We start from the raw sequence: 22,345 nt of genomic DNA, 5'->3' as shown, positions 1-22,345 counted from the left end.
AGGTATTTGGTGCTTAGACTCTGAGGGCCATTCAAAGCAGAACAGAATCCCAGTGGTGATAGGGATTAGGGTAGGGCCCCCTGGAGTCTAGATGCTGGTGGTGGAGATGGAGGCTTGAATGAAACCTGAGTAATGAAGGAGAGGCGGTGATGGGGAGGAGGTGGGTTGTACAAAGTTGTCTGCAAGGAAGAATGATAGATGCGCAGTGTGTACATAGAGTGAAGGCTGATTGACCTGTGAAGGCCAGCAGAAACATGATTGGACTAGACCAGTGATGTCACAATCAGCTTGACAGGGTGGGAAAGTGGAAGTGATGTAAAACTTAGATTAGCCACAAACACCAGGGAAGCAGACTGATGTATGACTACAGATTGCGAATAAGGGTCATTACAAATGCTTATGATATGATACACAAACATACAATGTGTGCACTGATTTGTCTGCAACTTTATAAGTTTATGGTTTGTGAGAGTTTGTTCCTGTTGTCTTCAAGTGTATAAATTTTAAACAAAATAATACATGACAATCAAAGCTTCTTTAAAATGATACGTTTTAATAACGAAAAATATTTGGATACCACAAATCCCTCAACACAACAAGATTTGAGAAAATTTTCATCAGATTGTATGTGTCTGACAACTTTAAAAAAAAAATCAGTTCACTTTCCAGAATTATTTAAAAGCATTTGATTTGTTAACAAAAAACTTAGCAACCACTTTCTTAGTCCTCAGTTTGTCCAACATGTAGTCAAAATTTAAAAATGATTAGAAATTAAGTAAACAAATTGGTTGATAGAAATGATAGTAAATCACTATATTTAGGAAACTGGAAAGACAAAAACAACTTTTCTCTGTTTCATTTAGTTTCTATCTATTAATCATTTAATGTAGAAGAAAGCATCATACTTTTGTTTTTTAACTGTTCATGTCTTTTAGAAAAAATGCACTTTTAAAGTTAGTCAGAGTTGTAAAATTTTATGAAACCTGAGTACTCGGGTAAAGTAATAGTATTTCAAGCTTGTATTTATGTACACGATATGAGTAAATGTGCTGAATTACATTCCACTTCCACCAAACAGATGGGGCAACACGACAAGAACACACAGAGAGGTAAAGTGAGTGAAATGGGTCAGATTTTCAACATTGTTACGTGTAGTTGGAATGACAGTGGTGTTAAAACGGGTAGAGACAGCGGTGTTTAAAGGGGTAGAGACAGTGGTGTTTAAAGGGGTAGAGACAGTGGTGTTTAAAGGGGTAGAGACAGTGGTGTTTAAAGGGGTAGAGACAGTGGTGTTTAAAGGGGTAGAGACAGTGGTGTTAAAACGGGTAGAGACAGCGGTGTTTAAAGGGGTAGAGACAGTGGTGTTTAAAGGGGTAGAGACAGTGGTGTTTAAAGGGGTAGAGACAGTGGTGTTAAAAGGTGCAGGGATGGTTGTAGGTGGTGATGTTGGGCAGGTGAAGTTTGAGTCGCTGTCAGCTCCTGGGGAGGAGAAGGTAACAAAACCCGGTGGTGTCCCGGTGACGGTGTCACTGATCCATTTCTGGTATTGGGACACACGGGTGTAAATTGAAGGTCCCCCACAAGTACTATAACTAGTAATTCCAATCTGGATCCAAACTGATCCTGCCTTCATCATGAGTGGTTCCCCTTCATCTCCCTGTGAAAAGAAAAATTGTGAAGACAGGTCAATAACTTTCAGAAGAGGATCTGTCTCAGTAATATCTATCCTGCTGAAGCATTAGTCTGTGACCCAGTTATGTGGTGTATGGATGGACCGTTCAAAAGCATGTTTGTTAGCATTAGCCAATAACATGGCACACATTCAGTTTAGCACACCATTTGATGGTAAATGGCCTGTATTTGTATAGCACTTTTACTAGTCCCCCCTAGGGACCCTAAAGCGCTTTACACACCCAGTCATCCACCCATTCACACACACATTCACACACTGGTGGAGGCAAGCTACAGTTGTAGCCACAGCTGCCCTGGGGCAGACTGACAGAAGTGAGGCTGCCATATCGCGCCATCGGCCCTTCTGGCCAACACCAGTAGGCGGTAGGTGAAGTGCCTTGCCCAAGGACACAACGACCGAGACTGTCCGAGCCGGGGCCCGAACCGGCAACCTTCTGATTACAAGGCGAACTCCCAACTGACAGTGGCTCAAGTGGAAAACTGAAAAAAAGTTCACGCCAGGAGTTAAATTGGCACTGAAGTTAACTTTCACTTAACTACATTGGCAATTTTGATCTGCGATATTAAAAAATATATATTTCTTATTATAAATAATGGAACTAGACATTATTAGTTTATACAATGTTGATTCCTGACACAGAACCAAACCCCCATCTTCCCCCAAAGTGTAACTAGAAGTAATCCATTACTTTACATGGACCCTTCCATCCAAGTTTGGGCCCAGTGCAGGTAACGTTCTCTGTAATCGTGGGAATCCAGTAGTTGTAGTCTCCCAAGTAACATCTGCACTCATTGTTTCCCAATATGGGTACATTAACTTCTTGCAGGATGTTGGGAAGTTGATAATCTAATCAGAGAGAAAAAGGTACAAGCTTTTTAACAAATCCATTGTCAGTATTGTTACATTAATAGATAAATAAGTATTTTGTAACTCACAATTATCATAACCAAAACCGGTGACCCAGCTGCTGGTCCCATTGTAGAAAGTGCTGTTTGTTGATGATAAGCATATCGGCTGAATGTAGTCTGTGAAAATCACAGGAGCCGACAGCTTCAGAAGACAAATGTCATTATTGTATGGCCAGTAGTAGTAGTAGTAGTAGTAGTCGTAATTGGGACGTTGAGAATAGCAGACTATGTTTTCCACTTTCTGAGTCTGCTCATTTGGATTTGAACCTGACTGGTTGAAGCGTCCCAGATGAACCACAGTGTTGTAACTTGAACTTGACACAGACAGGAAAAAAAATTGTTATACATGATAAATGGACTCTTCAGTTAAATGCAATTTTCTTTAAATCACAACAACAGTTTTCTAAAGATGTTTAATATATAAATAATCAGAAATGTCAGTTTTCATTCACCATGTTAGACTGGGATCTTGCTGTTACACCTGCCTCAGATCTGATCTCACAGAGACAAACTGCTTCTGCATATTGTTTGACTGATCTGATCACAGCACACTCTACATGCTCATGCTATAATAGCTCTCACCAGGGTCTCTTACTTGCTATAGCTACACCCTCAGCGTACACAGCCTTAGTATTATGTAGCAAAACACTTTAAAAACCTTTAGACTGTTTTCAGGAAAGAAGTTAAAAAGGAAAAGAAAATCTGGCTGTAAAGAAATGCCAAGCTAATTGTAAACAGTAAGCGTTTTGCACTACACTTCACAGTTACTAATACCTATCATCAAAATTGTACAACAACAAAAATGTAAACTTTCAAAAGGTTCAACAGTGACTCACGATGGTAAGCACTGAGCAGATGTCAGGACCCACTGGTTGGTGATTAGTGAACCTCCACACTGATCATATCCATAAGGTCCATAAGTTACTACAATGGCATGCCAAGGCCAACTTCCTGGTGTTGCATCTTGACCTTCTATGATTCTGCTGTTTTTAACAGCTCTGCCACAGGCTGACAGAAGAAGAGAGATGACATTTAAACAGTGACTGCACTGATTAGCCACAACATTAAAACCACTCAGAGGTGACAGATAATGTTAATCATCTCTGACAGAATAGGTCTGATCTAAAGATACTAACTTATCTAGCTATATGCTGACTACATTTGAGCTTTGAAAGGTCCTTACTCCCTACATCTTACAGTTGTTAATGTGAAATTAAACTGTGGTATATATAGATGGGTTATGGGTTTTGCCACTCCACTGCTTTAAATGAAAAGTTTACTGTACAGAACTCACTCATTGCTTTAGAGAGATATTTTTAAAAATAAATGTGAGTCAACATATTTTCCTCATCCCTGAAACAAGTAGTGATAAAAGTTTGCATTTTCTCCAGTTTCTTGAAAATCTTGTAAAATTGTTTCATCTACTTACCAGGCTGCTGTGAATGACAACCTAAAAAACAAGAAGATAAATATATATATTTAAATATATTAAACAAAACAGATTGTTTTGTTTAACTGGTGATTGGTGATTATTTTCGTCTGTGAAAAGGGAAATACGTCAAACTAGTTTCACTAATTTCTTGCAACTGAAAAAAAGTTACAGATACAGCCAGATGGCCGCCTCATTTCCATAAGCACGCTGCATTACTGCGTTACTAACCGTGATTTTGTTTACGAGAGTGTCTCATGACAATGACGTAAGCGAGTGAGATGTTCGTGGCAACAGACGTGTGCAATGGATAATATGGCTGTGTCCCAAAACCTAGGCCGCATCCTCCTGAGGCTGCATTTGTAGACTGATTACATCACAGCAATTTGACGAAGGGTGTCCCAATTCGTAGACTACTCTGAATGCGGCCGACAAATGCGTCCTCCTTTTCCCCAGATTTGAAGGATGGGTCGGGTGTATCCTTCGTGGCCCACTATATCCCAGCCAATTCCAGTTTCCAACAATAGCGGAAGCTACTTAGTTTTAATATTACTCTTATTATTCTTTCTGTGTCACAAAATAAACTTTTAACATATTTTCAGGCAAGAATGTAGCTGTGTAAACTTCAAATATCTGCTCGGTTTATCAAAACATTGCATATTTGCAAAAGTCCTCTGATGTTTTCGGAGATGTCTGTTACCCACCAAATCGATAACTAGTCGGGGGTTCAAGGGTCACAAGAGCCGGGGAGAGCAGTAGACTCCGGCTCATCATTTTCAGACCCCCGCTACTCAGGTTAAACATGATATATAAGTCACTTAGATAACTTAAAAATGTTACTGTTTGGCTTTCTTCAGTGTTCTATTTGTTCCTGAGTAAATTGGTTGGGCTGAGATTATAGTTATTTGATTAGATTAGATTAAATCAAGCGTTATTAATCCCTCAGGTGGGTTCCTGGGGTTTTCACATAAATGAATAAACGTCAAACAGAAAACTGATTAAACAGAGATGAGAATCTACGGCAGTGTCCTGTTTTACTTTAGATAGCAACGAGCAGACGGCTGAGTTTATTAAAAATCCACTGAGACAGCCGTAACAGCGACAAACCCCCCTAAACTTCAACTCTGAGCAAGTACCTAGCACACTGCCACAGGAATGTGAAATTCACAGAGAAACCCCCAGATCTCCCCACTGACATGACCGCTGCGGCACACCTGCACCAGGGCAAACCTCCACTCCTGCTAAACACGTGAAAATAGATTTAGAGCAACAGGACATAGTGCTGCCGAGCCTTTGATTTTATTTATTTTCTGCTGTGTTTTACTTGCATCTGTTTGAAAAAGCGAGTGTAAACAAAAAAAAAAGATTTTATTTCATATGCTGGAATACGCAGGAAGTAGGTTTAAATGATAGACAAATTTCTTCAAGTCCAAGACCGTTGCATGTAATCTAATTTTTGCTTGATGCAATGTGCATAAAGATTAAAATCAGTAATTAGTTATTATCAGTTATTAGTTACTGATTTTGTTTTTCAAGTAACTTGACCAACAATGCTCATTCCTGGCAGGACCATGACAGATACTTGGTGGATTCATCACCTATTGCTGGCTCTGCACTGACTGATTTGCACTGCAAGGTTTTTCTAATTCAAAAATAAAAATAGAATTTAAAAGCAAATTGATTGTTGGTTGGTCATGTCAGAGAAGAGATTATTTTAGATGTGATACAAAAATGCAAATCAGACAGAGAGCACCATGACAGCAACAACAATGTGCGTGCTTCAGCATATTGCTATATTGAAATATACAAGAAATACATTAGCCTCTGCTATATAAATCTTTAGGCCTCACTGAAATGCGACTGTAGTGGAGGAGAGGGAAAGCTTTGGTAATACCCTTGTATCTACTGTAGATAAACAGGCAAAGCAAGCAGTAAAAAGCTGCTGTAGGGGTTAACCAGGAAGTTCTGGCACTGTGCTTAAAACTAATGATAATTCTCTGCATTTACACTTTCCAAATAATTTAAGAGTCATAGCAGTACCTTTGCAATTTGTTTTAACACTCTGGTTCAAAAATTTTGTGCTGTGAGAGGGACACTCCAAATCCAACAACTGATACATGTACCTGCAGTATTTATTTATTTAGTTTTAGGTGGAAAGACTCCACGTGATGAGAATTAACATTTACATTTCAACCCGGTCTTAAGGATTGTTTCAGGTGGCGTTGATTAGTTGATCAGTTTAGTTGATTTTTGTTAAAACTCCTACAATTTAATATTAAATATATATATTAAATATTAATTCAGTCGTATTTATTTTCTGACAGTTCTGACGGCTAACGGTTAATTAAACAATTATTAATTAAATAGTAAATATAGTTTAAAAGGGAAAAGGGTAAATGAAAAATTACCTAATGTGAAATGTCTGTACTCTGAGAATTATCCACTTAAAAAAAAAGCAAATAAGAGATTTACTGAACTGAGTAAAAATGAAGAAACTTGGATTTCTAGAGATTTGAAGGAACCAAATAATTTACCTAAAATACATTATAAAATGATGCATTTATGAAATCATTGCTAAGTCTACCCTTTCACAGTGTCCAGTCCAAAAACTGTATCATTACTATCAGGAATGTATAAAATATCAAAAATATATAACAACATTATAATATATATAACAATACACGATACCAGCCATTAATCCATTAATTTCCAGTAGTTTTACCAGTATTTTATTATACCTCCACTTCATCAAATACTTCTTCAACCTTGGAAAACTAAAAAATAAAACTTTGTTTCTCACCTCTCCATGAGAGAATAGTCATCACAGCAATACAGCACAAAAACTGATGGAGAGCCATTGTTAACTGCACCTCTGTTGTAGTATAATTACATTTAAGTACCTGAAGATTATTCTCAGCTCCACCCAGTGCTCCACCCTTTCACTGTCGCATTAGCTTTCCAAGAAAAAGTCAGAGAGCTGGTGATGAAGTTTTGCTTGAGCAAGGGGTGAATAAACTATTTTTTTTTAAATTATCCTTATCCTCTGCAAATGTTTGGGTGCTTTTTTGTAATTCCAGGGAATAAAAGCACACCCTAGGTTTTCACATGATTGCAACAATCAATCAGAATCACTGCTAAAGATATGAGTAATACATACAATATTGTGCTGCAATCAACCTCACCTGATTCTTATCACAGCCACTTTCTGTTAATCACTTTAAATTCACGCATCTCAACTTCTCTGTGTTTGCAAGGGTTTGCATTTTAAAACAATATTCTTTACTTTCTGTTGTACTTCCCTGAAACAATTTTGTTTTGGGGGAAACATTGCCAAGAAGCAAAAAAGAAAAACACCAAACAGGTCTAGTAACATTTGTGTCATTACTTTCACTTTGGAAACCATTCGGCTTGAGGAATATAAAAACTTGGTGGTCTACAGTGATTCTTGGGTTTCTCATATGCAGAGAGTTAGGGCACCGTTTATCGTTTGACAGGGCAACTGTGACTTACCTGGGTCGAGTGGTTGGGCAAGGGTGTGTCGCTCTGGTACAGGCTAAAGTAATGGCAGTTGAGCATTTTCCGCGACCTTTCTGAGGGTGCTTTCTGCTTGTAACAAAGTCTACAAAATCTACACGAATAACTCCTCCCCCTTTTGTGAGTGTGGACGCTTCATCTCTTTGCTCTTTAAATGCTTTGCTTCTTTTATTGATTTTTTATTGATTTTTATGCTGATTTTTCCCTTTTTTCCGTATGAGCTTACCTGCGATAGCTTCTGGACACTTATGGATCATTAGGACCAGAGATGGGCAGTAACGCGTTACTTGTAACAAATTACTGTAATCTGATTACTTTTTTCAAGTAACGAGTAAAGTAAGGGATTACTATTGTAAAAATGGTAATTAGATTACCGTTACTTTCCCGTAGGGACGCTGCGTTACTGCATTACTAAAGCCGTGATTTTTTGCGAGAATGTCTCACGACAGTGACGTAAGCGAGTGCGCCGTTAGTGACAACAGCTGTGTGCAGATCAACAATGGATCACATATCGATTGTGGGAGAGAGTATGAGCGTGCAGCGTTTAAAGCGTGGAAGTACTGACCTTACTTTAAGTTTGATTCCATAAAAAGTGACAAAAACATTAGCGTCCATCGTGCGTGGGAAGAAAACTTCTTTTTACAGCGAAAAAAACCCCTAAACTTCCAAGCAAGCACCGAGTGCGCAACAACGTAATGGGAAATTCACAGAGAAACTCGCGGATTCTTCAACTGACCGCGGCACACCTGCACCAGGGTAAACCTCCGCCTACCCCCAGTCCTGCTTTACAGGTGAAAATAGAGCAACAGGACCGCTGAGTCTTTGACTTTATTTATTTTCTGCTGTGTTTTACTTGCATCTATTTGAAAGAGTGAGTGTAAACACAAAAAATATTTTATTTTATGTGCTGGAATGTGTAGAAAATAGGTTTAAATGTTAAACTAATTTATTCAAGTCAGAGAATGTTGCATATAATTAAATTTTTGCTTGATGCATAAAGTTAAAAGATTAAAACTAATAAAACAAGTAAAAAAAAGACTTTTCCATTTGATTACATTTTGTATGATGGATTATGTAGAAAAAGTAGAATTGGGCTGAAAGATCTATCGCTTTATCACCTATTCAGGTTGTAAATCGTGTTTTTAAAAAGTAACTAAGTAACTAAGTAATTAATTACTTTTGAAAATAAGTAATCAGTAAAGTAACGGGATTACTTTTTTGGGGGAGTAATCAGTAATTAGTTACTGATTACTTTTTTCAAGTAACTTGACCAACACTGATTAGGACTAAAGTGTTCTTAACAGAAACAGCAACATTTTTATAGTTACCTTATCCACAGTGCTCCGTGTGTCTGTGGCCTAGACACAGCTGAAGCCTGATTACAGCGTCTGGGCACCGAACAGCCTCAATAGAGATTGAAAATGTGACGTCACTCAGGGGTAAAACCGCAAAGAATTCTGGGAACTCGTGGCAAGAGGTACTAGCGCACGCAGGGTTTCAATTGAAATCAGTTATACAGCGATAAAAAGAAACACAAAAAATGGCAAGAAGCTGTTGTATTATTAACTGCAATAGACGGTCGCATGACAGCCACAGGAAGCCGACGGGTAAAGAGATCGGTTGTTATCGGATTACGTCGTTGAAGAAAAATTGTTCGAGCCATGTTTCCGAAGTAACAAAGAGGCAACGGGTGGCCTGGATTGCAGCCATTCAAAGACAAAATATAACGTCCCAGAACACTCCAGCTCACAGGTTAGTCTGCTCCAAGCATTTCCATAAAGGTCAGTCTGCTGTTGTAGTTAATACGTCATTTTTCTTAACATAATTGGTGATATAGGTTACAAGCAAGTCTGGCGCTGAACAGAAATTGTCGCGCTATGCTCCTTTATTTATTGTGCATAAATAGTGAATTGTCCTGACACAATATTGCGTTTCACTTCTGTTATTACCATGGTACATTGACAAAAACATATACTTTTATTCACAGGATAAAACAGTTGTTTTGTATCACTAATTGCCCAGTACGATTACAGCATACAATATTATTGTCACTGCTACATTTCTGTAATGCGTACCAGAAATTATTTCCACTACTAATTAATTACCATTGAGCTCAAAGGTCCTATTAATAAACGGTTAACGAATGTGTATTTATGAAGACGATTTGTGAGACTGGTAAACTTATGATATGTACAATGGTCATTACTTTCTACACGGTGCATTTCAAGGTCCTGTACCCATCCGTCGGTAAACTGTACCTGGGCTTGTTGCAGTGACCTGAAGTTACCAAACTTCATGAGTGTATGCACTCACTCCAAGAAGCGTATAATTATAAATATGAGCGTGGTGAAAGTTGGGCAGCACGCTGACGTATTTTGTCCCTCTGTGTGCTCGTAAGGGTCTGACCCTTTCACTGGTTTGATTTTTTTTCTCGTATCTTTTCTTTGACTTTTCATCAAGTCTGTCTTTGTACGGACCAGCATTGTTCTCCTTCATTTTGTACATACCTTTTTGGGGGGCAAAGAAAAAGCAAGAATTTATTGGAACCGAAGAATGAACGTTTTGCGGTGCTGCAAATGCTTGCATTTGATGCGGTACTTGGATTGTTTTGCCACGAGTTCACGGCATGCAATGCGCGAAAGTCACGTGGTCTGTCAATCTCTATAGCCTGGAAAGGTGCAAACCGCTAGGCTAACTAGCAACAAGATGCCTTCCCTCTCCACAGATGACTACCACAGCCTCCTGCAGAAGATTGCAGTATTGGAGACAAAAATTCATCGCTTAGAAGTAAACGTGGAGGTAAATGGACTGTGTGGAAATGAAACAACCTTGCCTCAACAGAGCAATCGAAGTCACATTGCCCAGCCTCGCCCCCCTTAGTTCCTCCTTACCATCTTCATGCCCTGTCTCCGCAGTCTGATGTGTGATGTGTGAAGGGTCCGGGCTGCGAGGATTATGGCAGTGGTGACTTTTCCCAGGAGAAGCTGGGACCCTGTTTACTAGAAGGTTTTAAAATTTCTGTACTTTTAGGTGACAGAAGGAGACATGTGGCCTGGTCAAAACACAGAGAGCTGCATTCTAAAAGATCTTTAAATATAGTAAACATACCTTGTGTGCCACAGACTGCTCCCAAACACGAGGGGACAAGTAATGCCTCTAAAACACTTAAGTTGGCTTTATTAAACGTTAGATCTTTAGCTGGGAAAACATTTTTAATTAATGATTTAATCACTGAGCACAGCCTTGATTTTATGTTTTTAACTGAAACTTGGTTGAACCAAAGTAACAGTGGAGCTGTTCTCATCGAGACGACCCCTCCTAACTACAGTTTTATCAGTGAGGCCAGGGCGAGCAGGAGAGGAGGAGGGGTTGCTGTCTTATTTAATGAATCATTTCAATGTAAGCAGCTATCTCCTGGAAGTTTTCAGTCTTTTGAATATGTGGCTTTACAGCTGAAGGCCCCATCCAAAGTTGTGTTTCTTAATGTTTACAGGCCTCCCAAATACTGCACAGACTTTTTCAATGACCTCAGTGAACTGCTGTCTGTGATCTGTGTTGATTTCGACTGTGTAATTATTGTTGGGGATTTTAACATCCATGTGGACAACCCTCAGGACAAAGGGACTAAAGACCTGAGTAACACTCTGGGCAACTTTGGGCTGACTCAGCATGTAACAGAGGCCACACACAATAGAGGACACAAATCTCTCAAATCTCCCATTTTTAAGTAAGATAATTGAAAAAGCAGTTTCTCAACAGCTCAATTACTTCTTAAAACAGAATAATTGCTACGATGCCTTTCAGTCAGGTTTTAGACAGAACCACAGCACTGAAACTGCTCTAACCAAAGTGTTTAACGACATATGTCTGAATACAGACAGTGGAACAATGTCAGTCTTAGTTTTACTGGATCTCAGTGCAGCATTTGATACAGTTGACCACAATATATTACTCAAACGACTGGAGAACTGGGCAGGTCTTTCAGGAATTGTACTAAACTGGTTCAAAACATACTTAGAAAACAGGAAATACTTTGTATCAATAGGTAACTTCACATCTGAGCAGACAAGTATCACATGTGGAGTTCCCCAAGGTTCCATCTTGGGACCCCTTCTGTTTAACATTTACATGCTCCCACTGGCACAGATTATAAAGAACAACAAAATAAACTACCACAGCTATGCAGATGACCAGTGATGCCGGTAACGCGTTGCTTAGTAACGCGTTACTCCGAATATGACCACTTTTTCAGTAACGACTAATCTAACGCGTTACTATTTCCATAACAGTAGTCAGATTAAAGTTACTTGTCCAAACCACTGTGCGTTACTATTTTTTTAAGCAAAAAGATTTGGTTTCTTCTTTTTGTCTCAGTGGATGACAAACGCATACGTTTCGTGAAACGTCACATAAGCGACAGGTCACGTTTCCCGCTCACAAGCAGCCAGCGACGTAAAAAAGTGTAAACAACAATGGAGGGAGAGAGATGTTCGTTCTTTAGCTGGAAATATGGTCACTATTTTGAGTTTCTGTCAACTAAAGATTTAAATATTAAGGTTCGTTGTACACTCTGTGTTGGCGAAAAAGTGTTATCTACCTTCAAAAACACTACGTCAAACTTAAAGAAACATTTGGAGTCGCAGCACAGCACAGTCAAACTCACAGAGAGAGTCCCACCAAGTGGTCCGAAGCAGAGAGCCGTGACTTCCGCAGAAGGTCCTACACCCCCCAAACAACAAAAGTTGGACTTTGGTGCAAAACCAGTAAGTGATGAAGAATTGAAGAAGTTGGTCGCGCAGTATATTGTAGAAGAAATGCTACCTATAAACACTGTTGACTCGCCCTCGTTTCGTGCCATAATAAAAAAGATCCCTACTTCTGTTAATGCCGAGCTGCCTCACCGAACGACTTTTACTTCTTACTTGGAGAAGGAGTTTACAGAAATGGAGAGAAATTTGAAGGCCACACTGAATGAGATTGACTTTGTTTCAACTACCGCGGATATTTGGACTGCTAACAACAGAAGCTATATGGGAGTAACGCTCCACTGGATCAGTAGAACCACATTAGAGCGTCACAAGGTTGCATTAGCATGTAGGCGAATTCGTGGTAGACACACGTATGATGTCATTGGTACAGAAATCGAAAACATCCACTCCTCTTATGGATTACTCAACAAAGTAGTTGCAACAGTTACTGATAATGGATCCAACTTTGTTAAGGCGTTTCAAGTTTATCATCCTGTCACAGAGTCCGATGATGAGACGGAGGAGGAAGAGTCCAGCCCCAAAGACGATGATGTCACTTTTTCTGATCTGTCAGAAATCCTCTCGGCTGAGAATGAAAGTGATGGTCAGCTGTCTCTTCCCCCGCACCGCAGGTGTGCTTCGCACACCATCAACATAATTTGCACACGTGATGTGGAGAAACATTTAACAACCAATGCAGAGAGCAGGGCTGTGTATAGGAGCAGCACAGCAAAATGCACAGCTCTTTGGACCAAATCGAGTAGATCTACACTTGCATCAGAAACAGTGGAAGAAATCAGCAAAAGAAAGCTCCTAATACCAACATCCACAAGGTGGAATTCCTTTTTTGATGCTGTAAAGAGAATTGCAGAAATCCCCGTGGGTGAGCTGAATACTCTGTGCACAAAGCTAGGACTGAAGTGCTTCAAAGATCAAGAATACCAGTTCCTGCATGAGTACTGCATGGCCATGAAACCTCTGACTGCAGCACTGGACATTTTACAAGGCGACTGTCCATATGGAACTTTACTACCAACACTTGAAGTTCTGATGCAGAAGACCCAGGCTGTGAAAGATGACCTCTCCAGGATGACTGCAGGCCTTCCAGATGCCATTGTACAGGTACGCTCTATCTTGAAATTAGTCAGATTTTTTGCTTCATACAATTCACAAACATGGAACAGAATATTAATTATCATTGAAAAATAAGATTAAAACAATTAAAATGTTTACAAGTAACCTAAAACAAAATAAATCCATAATACTGATCTCATATTAGGCATGGTTTGCAAATAATTCAATAACATAATAAATTGTAGGCATAAAAATATCAATTATGTTTTTTAGGCTATTCAGACTCGTTTCGCCGGTGTGCTGGATGACAAAGATGCCCTTCTTGCAGCTGCCAGTTGTCCAAAATTCAAACTCCGATGGCTGAGAGATGCAGGAAGGAGGGAGCGAGTAAAACAGCTTCTGACAGCAGAGTGTTGCACCACTGCTCCTCTGGCAAAAAACCCTGCCAGTGTGCCCAGTGCTACTACATCTAGCAGCCAAGGTGAGATGGACTTTTTCACTTTTGAGGCAGAGCCAGAGGAGGAGACCTATTCTGCAGAAAAAGAAGTCATGGACTACCTGATGTCAGGCTACGACCTTCAGATTCTGCATAAATTTTCAAGCATAAAGACAATTTTTTTAAAGTATAACACTCCAACCCCATCAAGTGCTCCTGTGGAGCGACTTTTTAGTCTGGGAGGTTTGGTGCTCACGCCTAAAAGAAATCGACTTTCTGACAAAAGGTTTGAGAAGCTTCTGTTAATGAGGTACAACCACTGGTTTAGTCGCTCCACTCTACTGTTTCCCCCATAACATGCGATGACAACATATACTGAAAAAACAGAGAATGGGGAATCCAATTTAAATAACTATTTACAAGTAATTGAATTAAGTTGATCAAAGTCACTTAATAAACTTATTAAAGTTTTCAAGTTGATTAACTTAAAACAATTACCTGCAAGGAAGTAAGGCAATTTAAGTTGGACCTGCAGTCTCTTTTTTTTTTTTTCATAAGATTAGTCCAAAGTTACAAAAGCGGACAATAGTGCTTACATGTGGATGGTATAAAAAGTATCTTAAGGGAAGTCAAGAAAGACTCTTTGTTTGTTTGTTTGTTTGTTTTTTTATAAAAAGTATTTATGTTAAGTGAAGTAACAAGACTGTCTTTATTTTCATACAAACAAGTATTTCTGTCAGGAAAAAAGTTTTAAGTTCAACTTCAAATGTCAGGAGATATATTGTTGACATTACTGTTAAAATACACTTCCAATAAAGTGAGTATTGGCAAAATCGGTTGATGTTTTTATGTTGAGGCAGTGGGGAGTGTTATTGGCAGCTTCTGAAAGTAACTAATAAAGTAACTAGTAATCTAACTTAGTTACTTTAAAAATAAAGTAATCAGTAAAGTAACTAAGTTACTTTTGGAAGGAGTAATCAGTAGTCCGTAATATATTACTTTTTCAAAGTAACTGTGGCAACACTGCAGATGACACACAAATATATATCACAATGTCACCAGGAGACCGAGGCCCTGTACAGGCTCTTGGTAAATGCATTGAGGAAATCAATGACTGGTTGTGCCACAATTTTCTCCAGCTAAACAAAAACAAAACTGAGGTAATAGTCTTTGGCGCCAAAGAAAAACGATTACAGGTCACCAGAGAACTTCAATCTATACACCTAAAAACCACAAACCAGGCGAGAAATTTGGGTGTAGTGATGGATGCAGACCTAAACTTAGAAAAACACATTAAGACAATAACAAAATCAGCTTACTATCACCTCAAGAATATTTCAAGGATAAAAGATCTGATGTCTCAATAGGACCTGGAAAAACTAGTCCATGCATTCATCTTTAGTAGGCTTGATTATTGTAACATTTCCAAGATGGCGCCGCGGATGGCAGCCTCGGTACTGCGCTCTCTCGCACTTTTCTTGTTTTTGTTTATTTTCTGCGCTTTTGGTCACTCAGACCACATCACTTTCTTCAGAGATCAACTGCTTAACATCAGGCAGTCATCTCACTATAGTTCTTATCCATTTTTCACAAACCCGGAAAGTTTTTTGGAGATTTTAGTTGGAGGCGCAGCAGCTCTCTGTGGCTCCTGGAGAAGACGTAGACGGGGGAGTCGCGCCGGTGCGCTGGTGAAACTACGTCGGCGAGGATTCCGCATGGCACTCCCCTCCATTCACCTCGCGAATCTCCGCTCTCTTCCAAACAAAGTCGATGAATTACTGCTCTTAAACCGGACTAACAAGGACTTTGCACGCTCTGCTGCCCTCTGCTTCACTGAAACCTGGCTCAGTGAGCGAGTCCCAGACGCTGTCTTAAATCTGCCGGGCTTCCAACTTCACCGGGCGGACCGCGAAACAGAGCTCTCAGGGAAAACAAAGGGTGGTGGAGTCTGCTTCTACATTAATGAAGGTTGGTGTACTGATGTCACAGTGTTACAGAAACACTGCAGCCCACACTTGGAAAGTTTTTTCATCAACTGTAAACCTTTTTATTCACCGCGGGAGTTTTCTTCCTTCATGCTGGTCGGAGTTTACATCCCTCCACAGGCCAACGCGAACAACGCACTGTGCGAGCTGGCTGACCAGATTACTACCCTGGAGAGGAAATTCCCGGATTCCTTTACAATTATTCTTGGGGATTTTAACAGAGCAAACCTAAACTACGAACTCCCTAAATACAGACAGCATATAGACTGCCCCACCAGGGACAACATCATACTGGATCACTGCTACACCACTCTAAAAGATTCCTATCGCTCTGTGCCCCGGGCAGCTTTGGGACATTCTGATCACTGCATGGTCCATCTTATTCCAGTTTATAGGCAAAAACTCAAACGTGCCAAGCCTGTAGTCAAAACTGTGAAGTTTTGAACTAACGCAGCAAAGCAGGACTGTTTTGACTCCACTGATTGGACTGTTTTTGAAGCTGCATCTGAGAACCTAGATGAGCTCACGGACACTGTGACATCATACATCAGTTTCTGTGAAGACGTGTGTGTGCCAACAAAGACCTTTTGCACATACAACAACAATAAACCATGGTTCACTCCTAAACTCCAACATCTTCGTAAGGCCAAGGAGGACGCCTACAGAAGTGGTGACAGGGTCCTGTACAAGCAAGCCAGGAACACACTGACCAAGGAGATCAAAGCAGCTAAAAGGATCTACTCCCAGAAGCTGGAAGAACGGCTCTCAGCCAACGACCCAGCGACAGTGTGGAGGGGCCTGCAGGAAATCACCAGCTACAGACGCCCCCCACCCACTATTGAAGCAAACAAAGACCTGGCCAACGAGTTAAACACTTTCTACTGCAGGTTTGAGACGGACAGACTCCCACGCCCCACCCTCCCCTCCCCAGGGACATTGCTTCAGACATTGACCCCCAACACACCTTCCACCTCTCCCCCCTTCACCCTGCCCCTCCCCAATCAAGACTCAACGACCACCCCCACCCTCCCCAATCCAGACTCAACGACCACCACCACCCTCTCCAATCCAGACTCAACGACCTCCACCACACCTCTCACCCCCCTTTCCTCCTCCCTGAAACTAAGAATACACACTCAGGATGTGAGCCGACTATTCCAGAAACAGAAGCCCAGGAAAGCCCCCGGACCAGATGGCATCTCACCCTCCTGCCTCAAAACCTGTGCTGAACAGCTGGCTCCCATCTTTACTCGCATCTTCAACAGATCCCTGGAGCTGTGTGAAGTTCCCTCCTGCTTCAAACGCTCCACCATCATCCCTGTTCCCAAGAAACCCACCATCACAGGACGGAATGACTACAGACCTGTTGCCTTGACGTCTGTGGTCATGAAATCCTTCGAACGACTGGTGTTAGCCCATCTGAAAGACATTACAGGCCACCAGCTGGACCCTCTGCAGTTTGCCTACCGGGCAAACAGGTCGGTGGATGATGCAGTGAACATGGGGCTGCATTACATCCTGCAACACCTTGACCGCCCGGGAACTTATGCCAGGGTCCTGTTTGTGGACTTTAGTTCGGCTTTTAACACCATTGTGCCTGAACTTCTTTCCTCCAAACTCTCCCAGCTCAGCGTGTCACCAGCTATCTGTCAGTGGATCACCAGCTTCCTGACAGACAGAAAGCAACAAGTGAGGCTGGGGGAGATCACCTCTGAAATCCGGTCCCTCAGTATTGGTGCCCCTCAAGGATGTGTCCTCTCACCACTACTGTTCTCCCTCTACACTAACGACTGCACCTCCAATAACTCGGCTGTCAAACTCCTAAAGTTTGCAGATGACACCACTGTCATTGGCCTCATTCAAGATGGTGATGAGTCTGCATACCGGCAGGAAGTTGAGCGGCTGGTACTCTGGTGCAGTCAGCACAATCTGGAGCTGAACACTCTTAAGACTGTAGAGATGACAGTGGACTTCAGGAGACATCCCTCAACTCTGCTCCCCCTCACCATATCAGACAGCCCTGTGTCAACTGTGAAGACCTTCAAGTTCCTGGGTACAACCATCTCCCAGGACCTGAAGTGGGAGACCAACATCAACTCCATCCTCAAAAAGACCCAGCAGAGGATGTACTTCCTGAGACAACTGGGGAAGTACAGTCTTCCACAGGAGCTGCTGATCCAGTTCTACACTGCGGTCATTGAGTCTGTCCTGTGCTCCTCCATCACAGTCTAGTATGGAGCAGCCACTAAACAGGACAGGAGCAGACTGCAGTGGACTGTACGGGCAGCAGAAAGGATCATCGGCACCCCCCTGCCCTCCATCCAGGATCTGTACCTCTCAAGAACCAGGAAACGGGCAGGGAAAATCATCGCAGACCCCTCACACCCTGCACACAGACTTTTTGATCTGCTGCCCTCTGGCAGACGGTACAGAAGCCTGCAGACCAGGACCACCCGACACAGGAACAGTTTCTTTCCCCTCGCCATCTCCCTTCTTAACAGTTGACCTGTCACACTGCTCCCACTGCCAGACTGCAACTGCACCTTATGTACATTTTGTAGTATTCATTCCACCTCATTCATTTCTGTTTTTTATGTATATAAGTTTAGATTCGTTATTTATAGTTGGTTTACACAGCTTTGTGTATGTATGTGTAATGTGTATATATAGACACTTGTGTGTGTGTGTGTGTGTGTGTGTGTGTGTGTGTGTGTGTGTGTGTGTGTGTGTGTGTGTGTGTGTGTGAGATTTACATTGCTGTGCTTGAGAGCCACCATCTACCGGAACCAAATTCCCTGTATGTGTCTGCACATATACTTGGCCAATAAACACGATTCTGAACAGCATCTTTACAGGTCTACCTAAAAAATCAGTCAGACAACTACAGCTCATTCAGAACTCTGCTGCTCGAGTCCTCACTAAGACCAAAAAAGTGGACCACATCAGTCCAGCTCTGAGGTCTTTACACTGGCTGCCTGTCCGTCAGAGGATAGACTTTAAAGTTCTGATGCTGGTCTATAAAGCTCTGAATGGTTTAGGACCAAAATACATCAGTGACCTCCTGACCCAGTATGAACCTTCCAGATCCCTCAGGTCATCTGGATCCGGTCTTTTATCAGTTCCCAGAGTCAGAACCAGACACGGAGAAGCTGCATTCAGCTTTTATGCTCCTTATATCTGGAACAAACTCCCAGAAAGCCTCAGATCAGCTGAAACACTCAGTTTATTTAAATCCAGGTTGAAGACTCACCTGTTCTCAGCTGCATTTGAATAAAGCACCAAATCCACACTTTTAAGCTTAAATTTCAAAACTTACATTTAACTACTGATTTTATCTACTGTTCTGATTTTATCTGTTTTGATTTTATATACTGTTTTGTTTGTTTGTTAATTAGTTAGTTTGTTTGTTTGCTTGTTTTAATCAATTTTAAATCATGCTTTTTATTTGTTTTTGTTTCTAATGTCTCTGTAAAGCACTTTGAATAACCTTGTGGTTGAATTGTGCTATACAAATAAACTTGCCTTGCCTTGCTTTGTATACAGTTAAATGGATTCCTTGCTAAGTTGCCTGTTATGTGTAGTTCCCACCCTGGTTGATCCCTTGGACTTAAGTTTTTAGATGGAAATATAGTGGCTAGTCACCTTCTCAGCCCCTCTTTAGCATTCAAAGTCCTGATACATTTTGTGCTTGAAAGGCTTTCAGAATCATTCAGAATCAGCATACTTTATTAATCCCTGAGGAAATTATGTGGGTTACAGTCTGTTTCTGTTACAGTAAAATAACATAAACAAACTAGACTATTTAACAATACAATATGTTACAGATTTAAGAAATAGCACAATGTGTACAAATCACTCAATAATAAATATCAAGGATTGACAGAGGTGATAATAAATAAATATCAAGTATATTGACAGCAACATTATTGAGTAGAAAAGCGCGTGTGCAAAAAGGGTGTATTTATGAAACTCATTACATTGAAAAAAAATTGTTCTCAGTCTGCAGCCCCCCCTCCCTGGACACAAGCATTTCACTGTATGCTGTACTTATATGACTGTGTATGTGACGAATAAAATGTCAATTTGAATTTGAACTTGATGAACATGCTATCGTATAAACAGTGTGTTTTGAATGAAGAGATGAGAAAATCCAGAGGAAAAATGAACTGTTTAAAAGTGTCCAGAGTTTGAAATGTAAAACATTTATTCTGTAAAAAAATAATTTTCACTTTCTATTGAGCTTCTCTGAAACATTACTTTTCCTGGAGATATCAGGTCAGTATCAGGTTAAAAAAACAGGTCTAACAACAATTGCAACATTCCTCCTACTGTTTGTTTTCAGTTTCACCACAGTTTGTTTGGAACATTCACACAAAAAACACAGATACATTTTTCTACTAGGAAAAATGAAGGTTAACAAGAAATGTCAAGAAGTCCTTCTAGCTACCTCTGACTGGTATCAACAATGAAAAAAGAGCTTCTGGACCTGCTGCTGCACTACAACAAAGCATTGCAATGAAACATTGTGCCATAATAGATCACATAAAATTACCTAATGTCTAAATGACTGTTGTTGTTAAGATTCACTGTAGGCCTATAGCTTTCACAATAATATAATGAGCAAGTTAACAAGAATAACATCGTATATCAGTTTTAAAATAGCATTTGTCACACCCAAGAGAGTTATCTTCTTCACAGTTTGAAGATTTTATTTTTAATGTTTTACTTTTTACTGTCAATTCAATCAAGATTTTTGGATTCAGTCTTACATTTTTTGCAGAGGTCACACACACACACACACACACACACGATTAAGTTTAACAGGAAGAACAACGTTTCCACTATAAAACACTAACTTCATATTTTGAGTTGGCACTACTGCCTCACAGCAAGAAGGTCTCGAGTTAAAAACCACTCACTGGCAGTGGTCTTTCTGTGGAGTTTGTGTGGGTGCTCCAGGTTCTCCAGCTTCCTCCCACAGTCTAAACACCAGTGTAGTTGTTATGCCAAAATCAGGAACGCGTTAATCGTTACTGGGATTTAGATAGGGTCATTATTCGTTACTTCTGGCTATCGCGGAGCTTCCACAGATTCAGTAAGATTAGCAAGTGGTGGAGGCCAGCAGGTGGATGATGGAAAGTGGAGGCAGGAGGAGAGACCTGAGGCGGCCGCCGGACCGAGTGTCAGGTGAACTGAACTTCAGGTAAGAAGTTATGACCTGCAGTCTATCTGGGTCAGATATGAACCAAGTTTAGGTGGAGTTTATTTTTGTTATGCTGACTTTTTCGTACTGCGTGCTAGCTAGCATGACGGGGTTTCTATACACCTGGGTGGGTGCTGTTACTGATGTTGAACTTTATTTTGTTCATAAGGTTAGTTAGTAGAGTTGCCAACCGTCCTGTAAAAAACGGAATCGCCTCGTATTCAGAGAAAATATTACGCGTTTCGTATTGAGGTGAAAAGGAACAGTTTGTCCCGTACTTCAGCTACAATGAAAAAGACACAAAGCTGGAGTTATTCTGCGTCTTTGCTAAACAGCTGCCTCTTCTTCTCTCATTCTCTCCCTCCCTCTCCTGTTGCTACTTCAATCATGAAACTGATCAATGATCAGCTGATCGGCTTATCTGTCGCAAGTCCGGTCTCTCTTGTTTGTTTATCGCCCACATTGCACCAGAAAGAAGAAACCAGCAGAGGTCGCGTTAAACAACAGCAGCATGATTAAGCTTGGTCAGCTGGTGTTAGAATTTATTTAATATTAATTTCTAGTATCAGCTGATGTTTCCTGAAACCACAGCCATAAAAGCTGCGGGTCATGATTAGAGATGGACCGATCTGATATTACGTATCAGTATCGGTCCGATACTGATGTAAATTACTGGATCGGATATCGGAGAGAAATAAAAAAATTTAATCCGATCCATTAAATATCAAAAAAGCACCTCACAAAACTTGCGACATGGTGTAACTCGACTCATAACCGTAGCACGTCGGAGCAGTGTGGTCACGTGATAGAGCGGCTGTGTGTATTTGTAGCCTCGCTACCAAACCAGCATTTCATCTCTGAGGAAGTTATCCCAGAGAGAAGTAAAGCAAGTGTGTAAGTTCATCTCTGAATGTTTGTAAAGCATTTCCACGTTAAGCTTAACAACCAATATATGGAGCGACTGCCTCTCTCCCTCCCTCTCCTGCTGCTACTTCAATCATGAAACTGATTAATGATCAGCTGATCAGCTTTTCTGTCGCGAGTCCGTCTCTCTTGTTTGTTTTTCGCCCACTTTGCACCAAAAAGAGGAAACCAGCGGCTGAACAACAGCAGCACGTTTAATCTTGATGAGCTGTTGTTAGAATTTATTTAATATTAATTTCTACACCAGGATCTTTTTCTACGTAGCTGACGCTGGTAACTGTGCAGGGGCGGATCTAGCAAAGTTTAGCCAGGGGGGCCGATAGGGCATTAACAGGGAAAAGGGGGCACAAAGACATACTTTTCTTTCTTATTCTCATTTAAAATGTCTAGCTTTTAATAAATAATTATCTG

At 40.7% G+C, this 22,345-nt stretch overlaps 2 protein-coding genes across 2 annotated transcripts; one reads left to right on the top strand and one right to left on the bottom strand.

Annotated features, from left to right (window-relative positions):
* Positions 1–555: 555 nt before the first annotated feature.
* Positions 556–6,888, bottom strand: LOC146579726 (chymotrypsinogen A-like). Its single transcript, XM_085269529.1, has 6 exons — positions 6,831–6,888; positions 4,031–4,051; positions 3,438–3,609; positions 2,629–2,915; positions 2,382–2,539; positions 556–1,657 (listed from the first exon to the last, which is right to left on the bottom strand). The coding sequence occupies exons 1-6, from the start codon at positions 6,886–6,888 to the stop codon at positions 1,055–1,057; spliced, it is 1,299 nt and encodes a 432-aa protein (XP_085125655.1). The 3' UTR covers positions 556–1,054.
* A 5,084-nt stretch (positions 6,889–11,972) lies between these two features.
* Positions 11,973–14,178, top strand: LOC146579725 (uncharacterized). Its single transcript, XM_085269528.1, has 2 exons — positions 11,973–13,434; positions 13,660–14,178. The coding sequence occupies exons 1-2, from the start codon at positions 12,037–12,039 to the stop codon at positions 14,176–14,178; spliced, it is 1,917 nt and encodes a 638-aa protein (XP_085125654.1). The 5' UTR covers positions 11,973–12,036.
* The last annotated feature ends 8,167 nt before the right edge of the window (positions 14,179–22,345 follow it).

Source organism: Mchenga conophoros, linkage group LG3 (assembly GCF_057382185.1).
Source record: "Mchenga conophoros isolate Kocher_MC1m ecotype Shallow Benthic linkage group LG3, M_conophoros_male_GT1.1, whole genome shotgun sequence".
Lineage (NCBI taxonomy): Eukaryota > Metazoa > Chordata > Actinopteri > Cichliformes > Cichlidae > Mchenga > Mchenga conophoros.
Note: the sequence above shows the minus strand (reverse complement) of the source record. Positions and strands in the feature narration are given on the sequence as shown.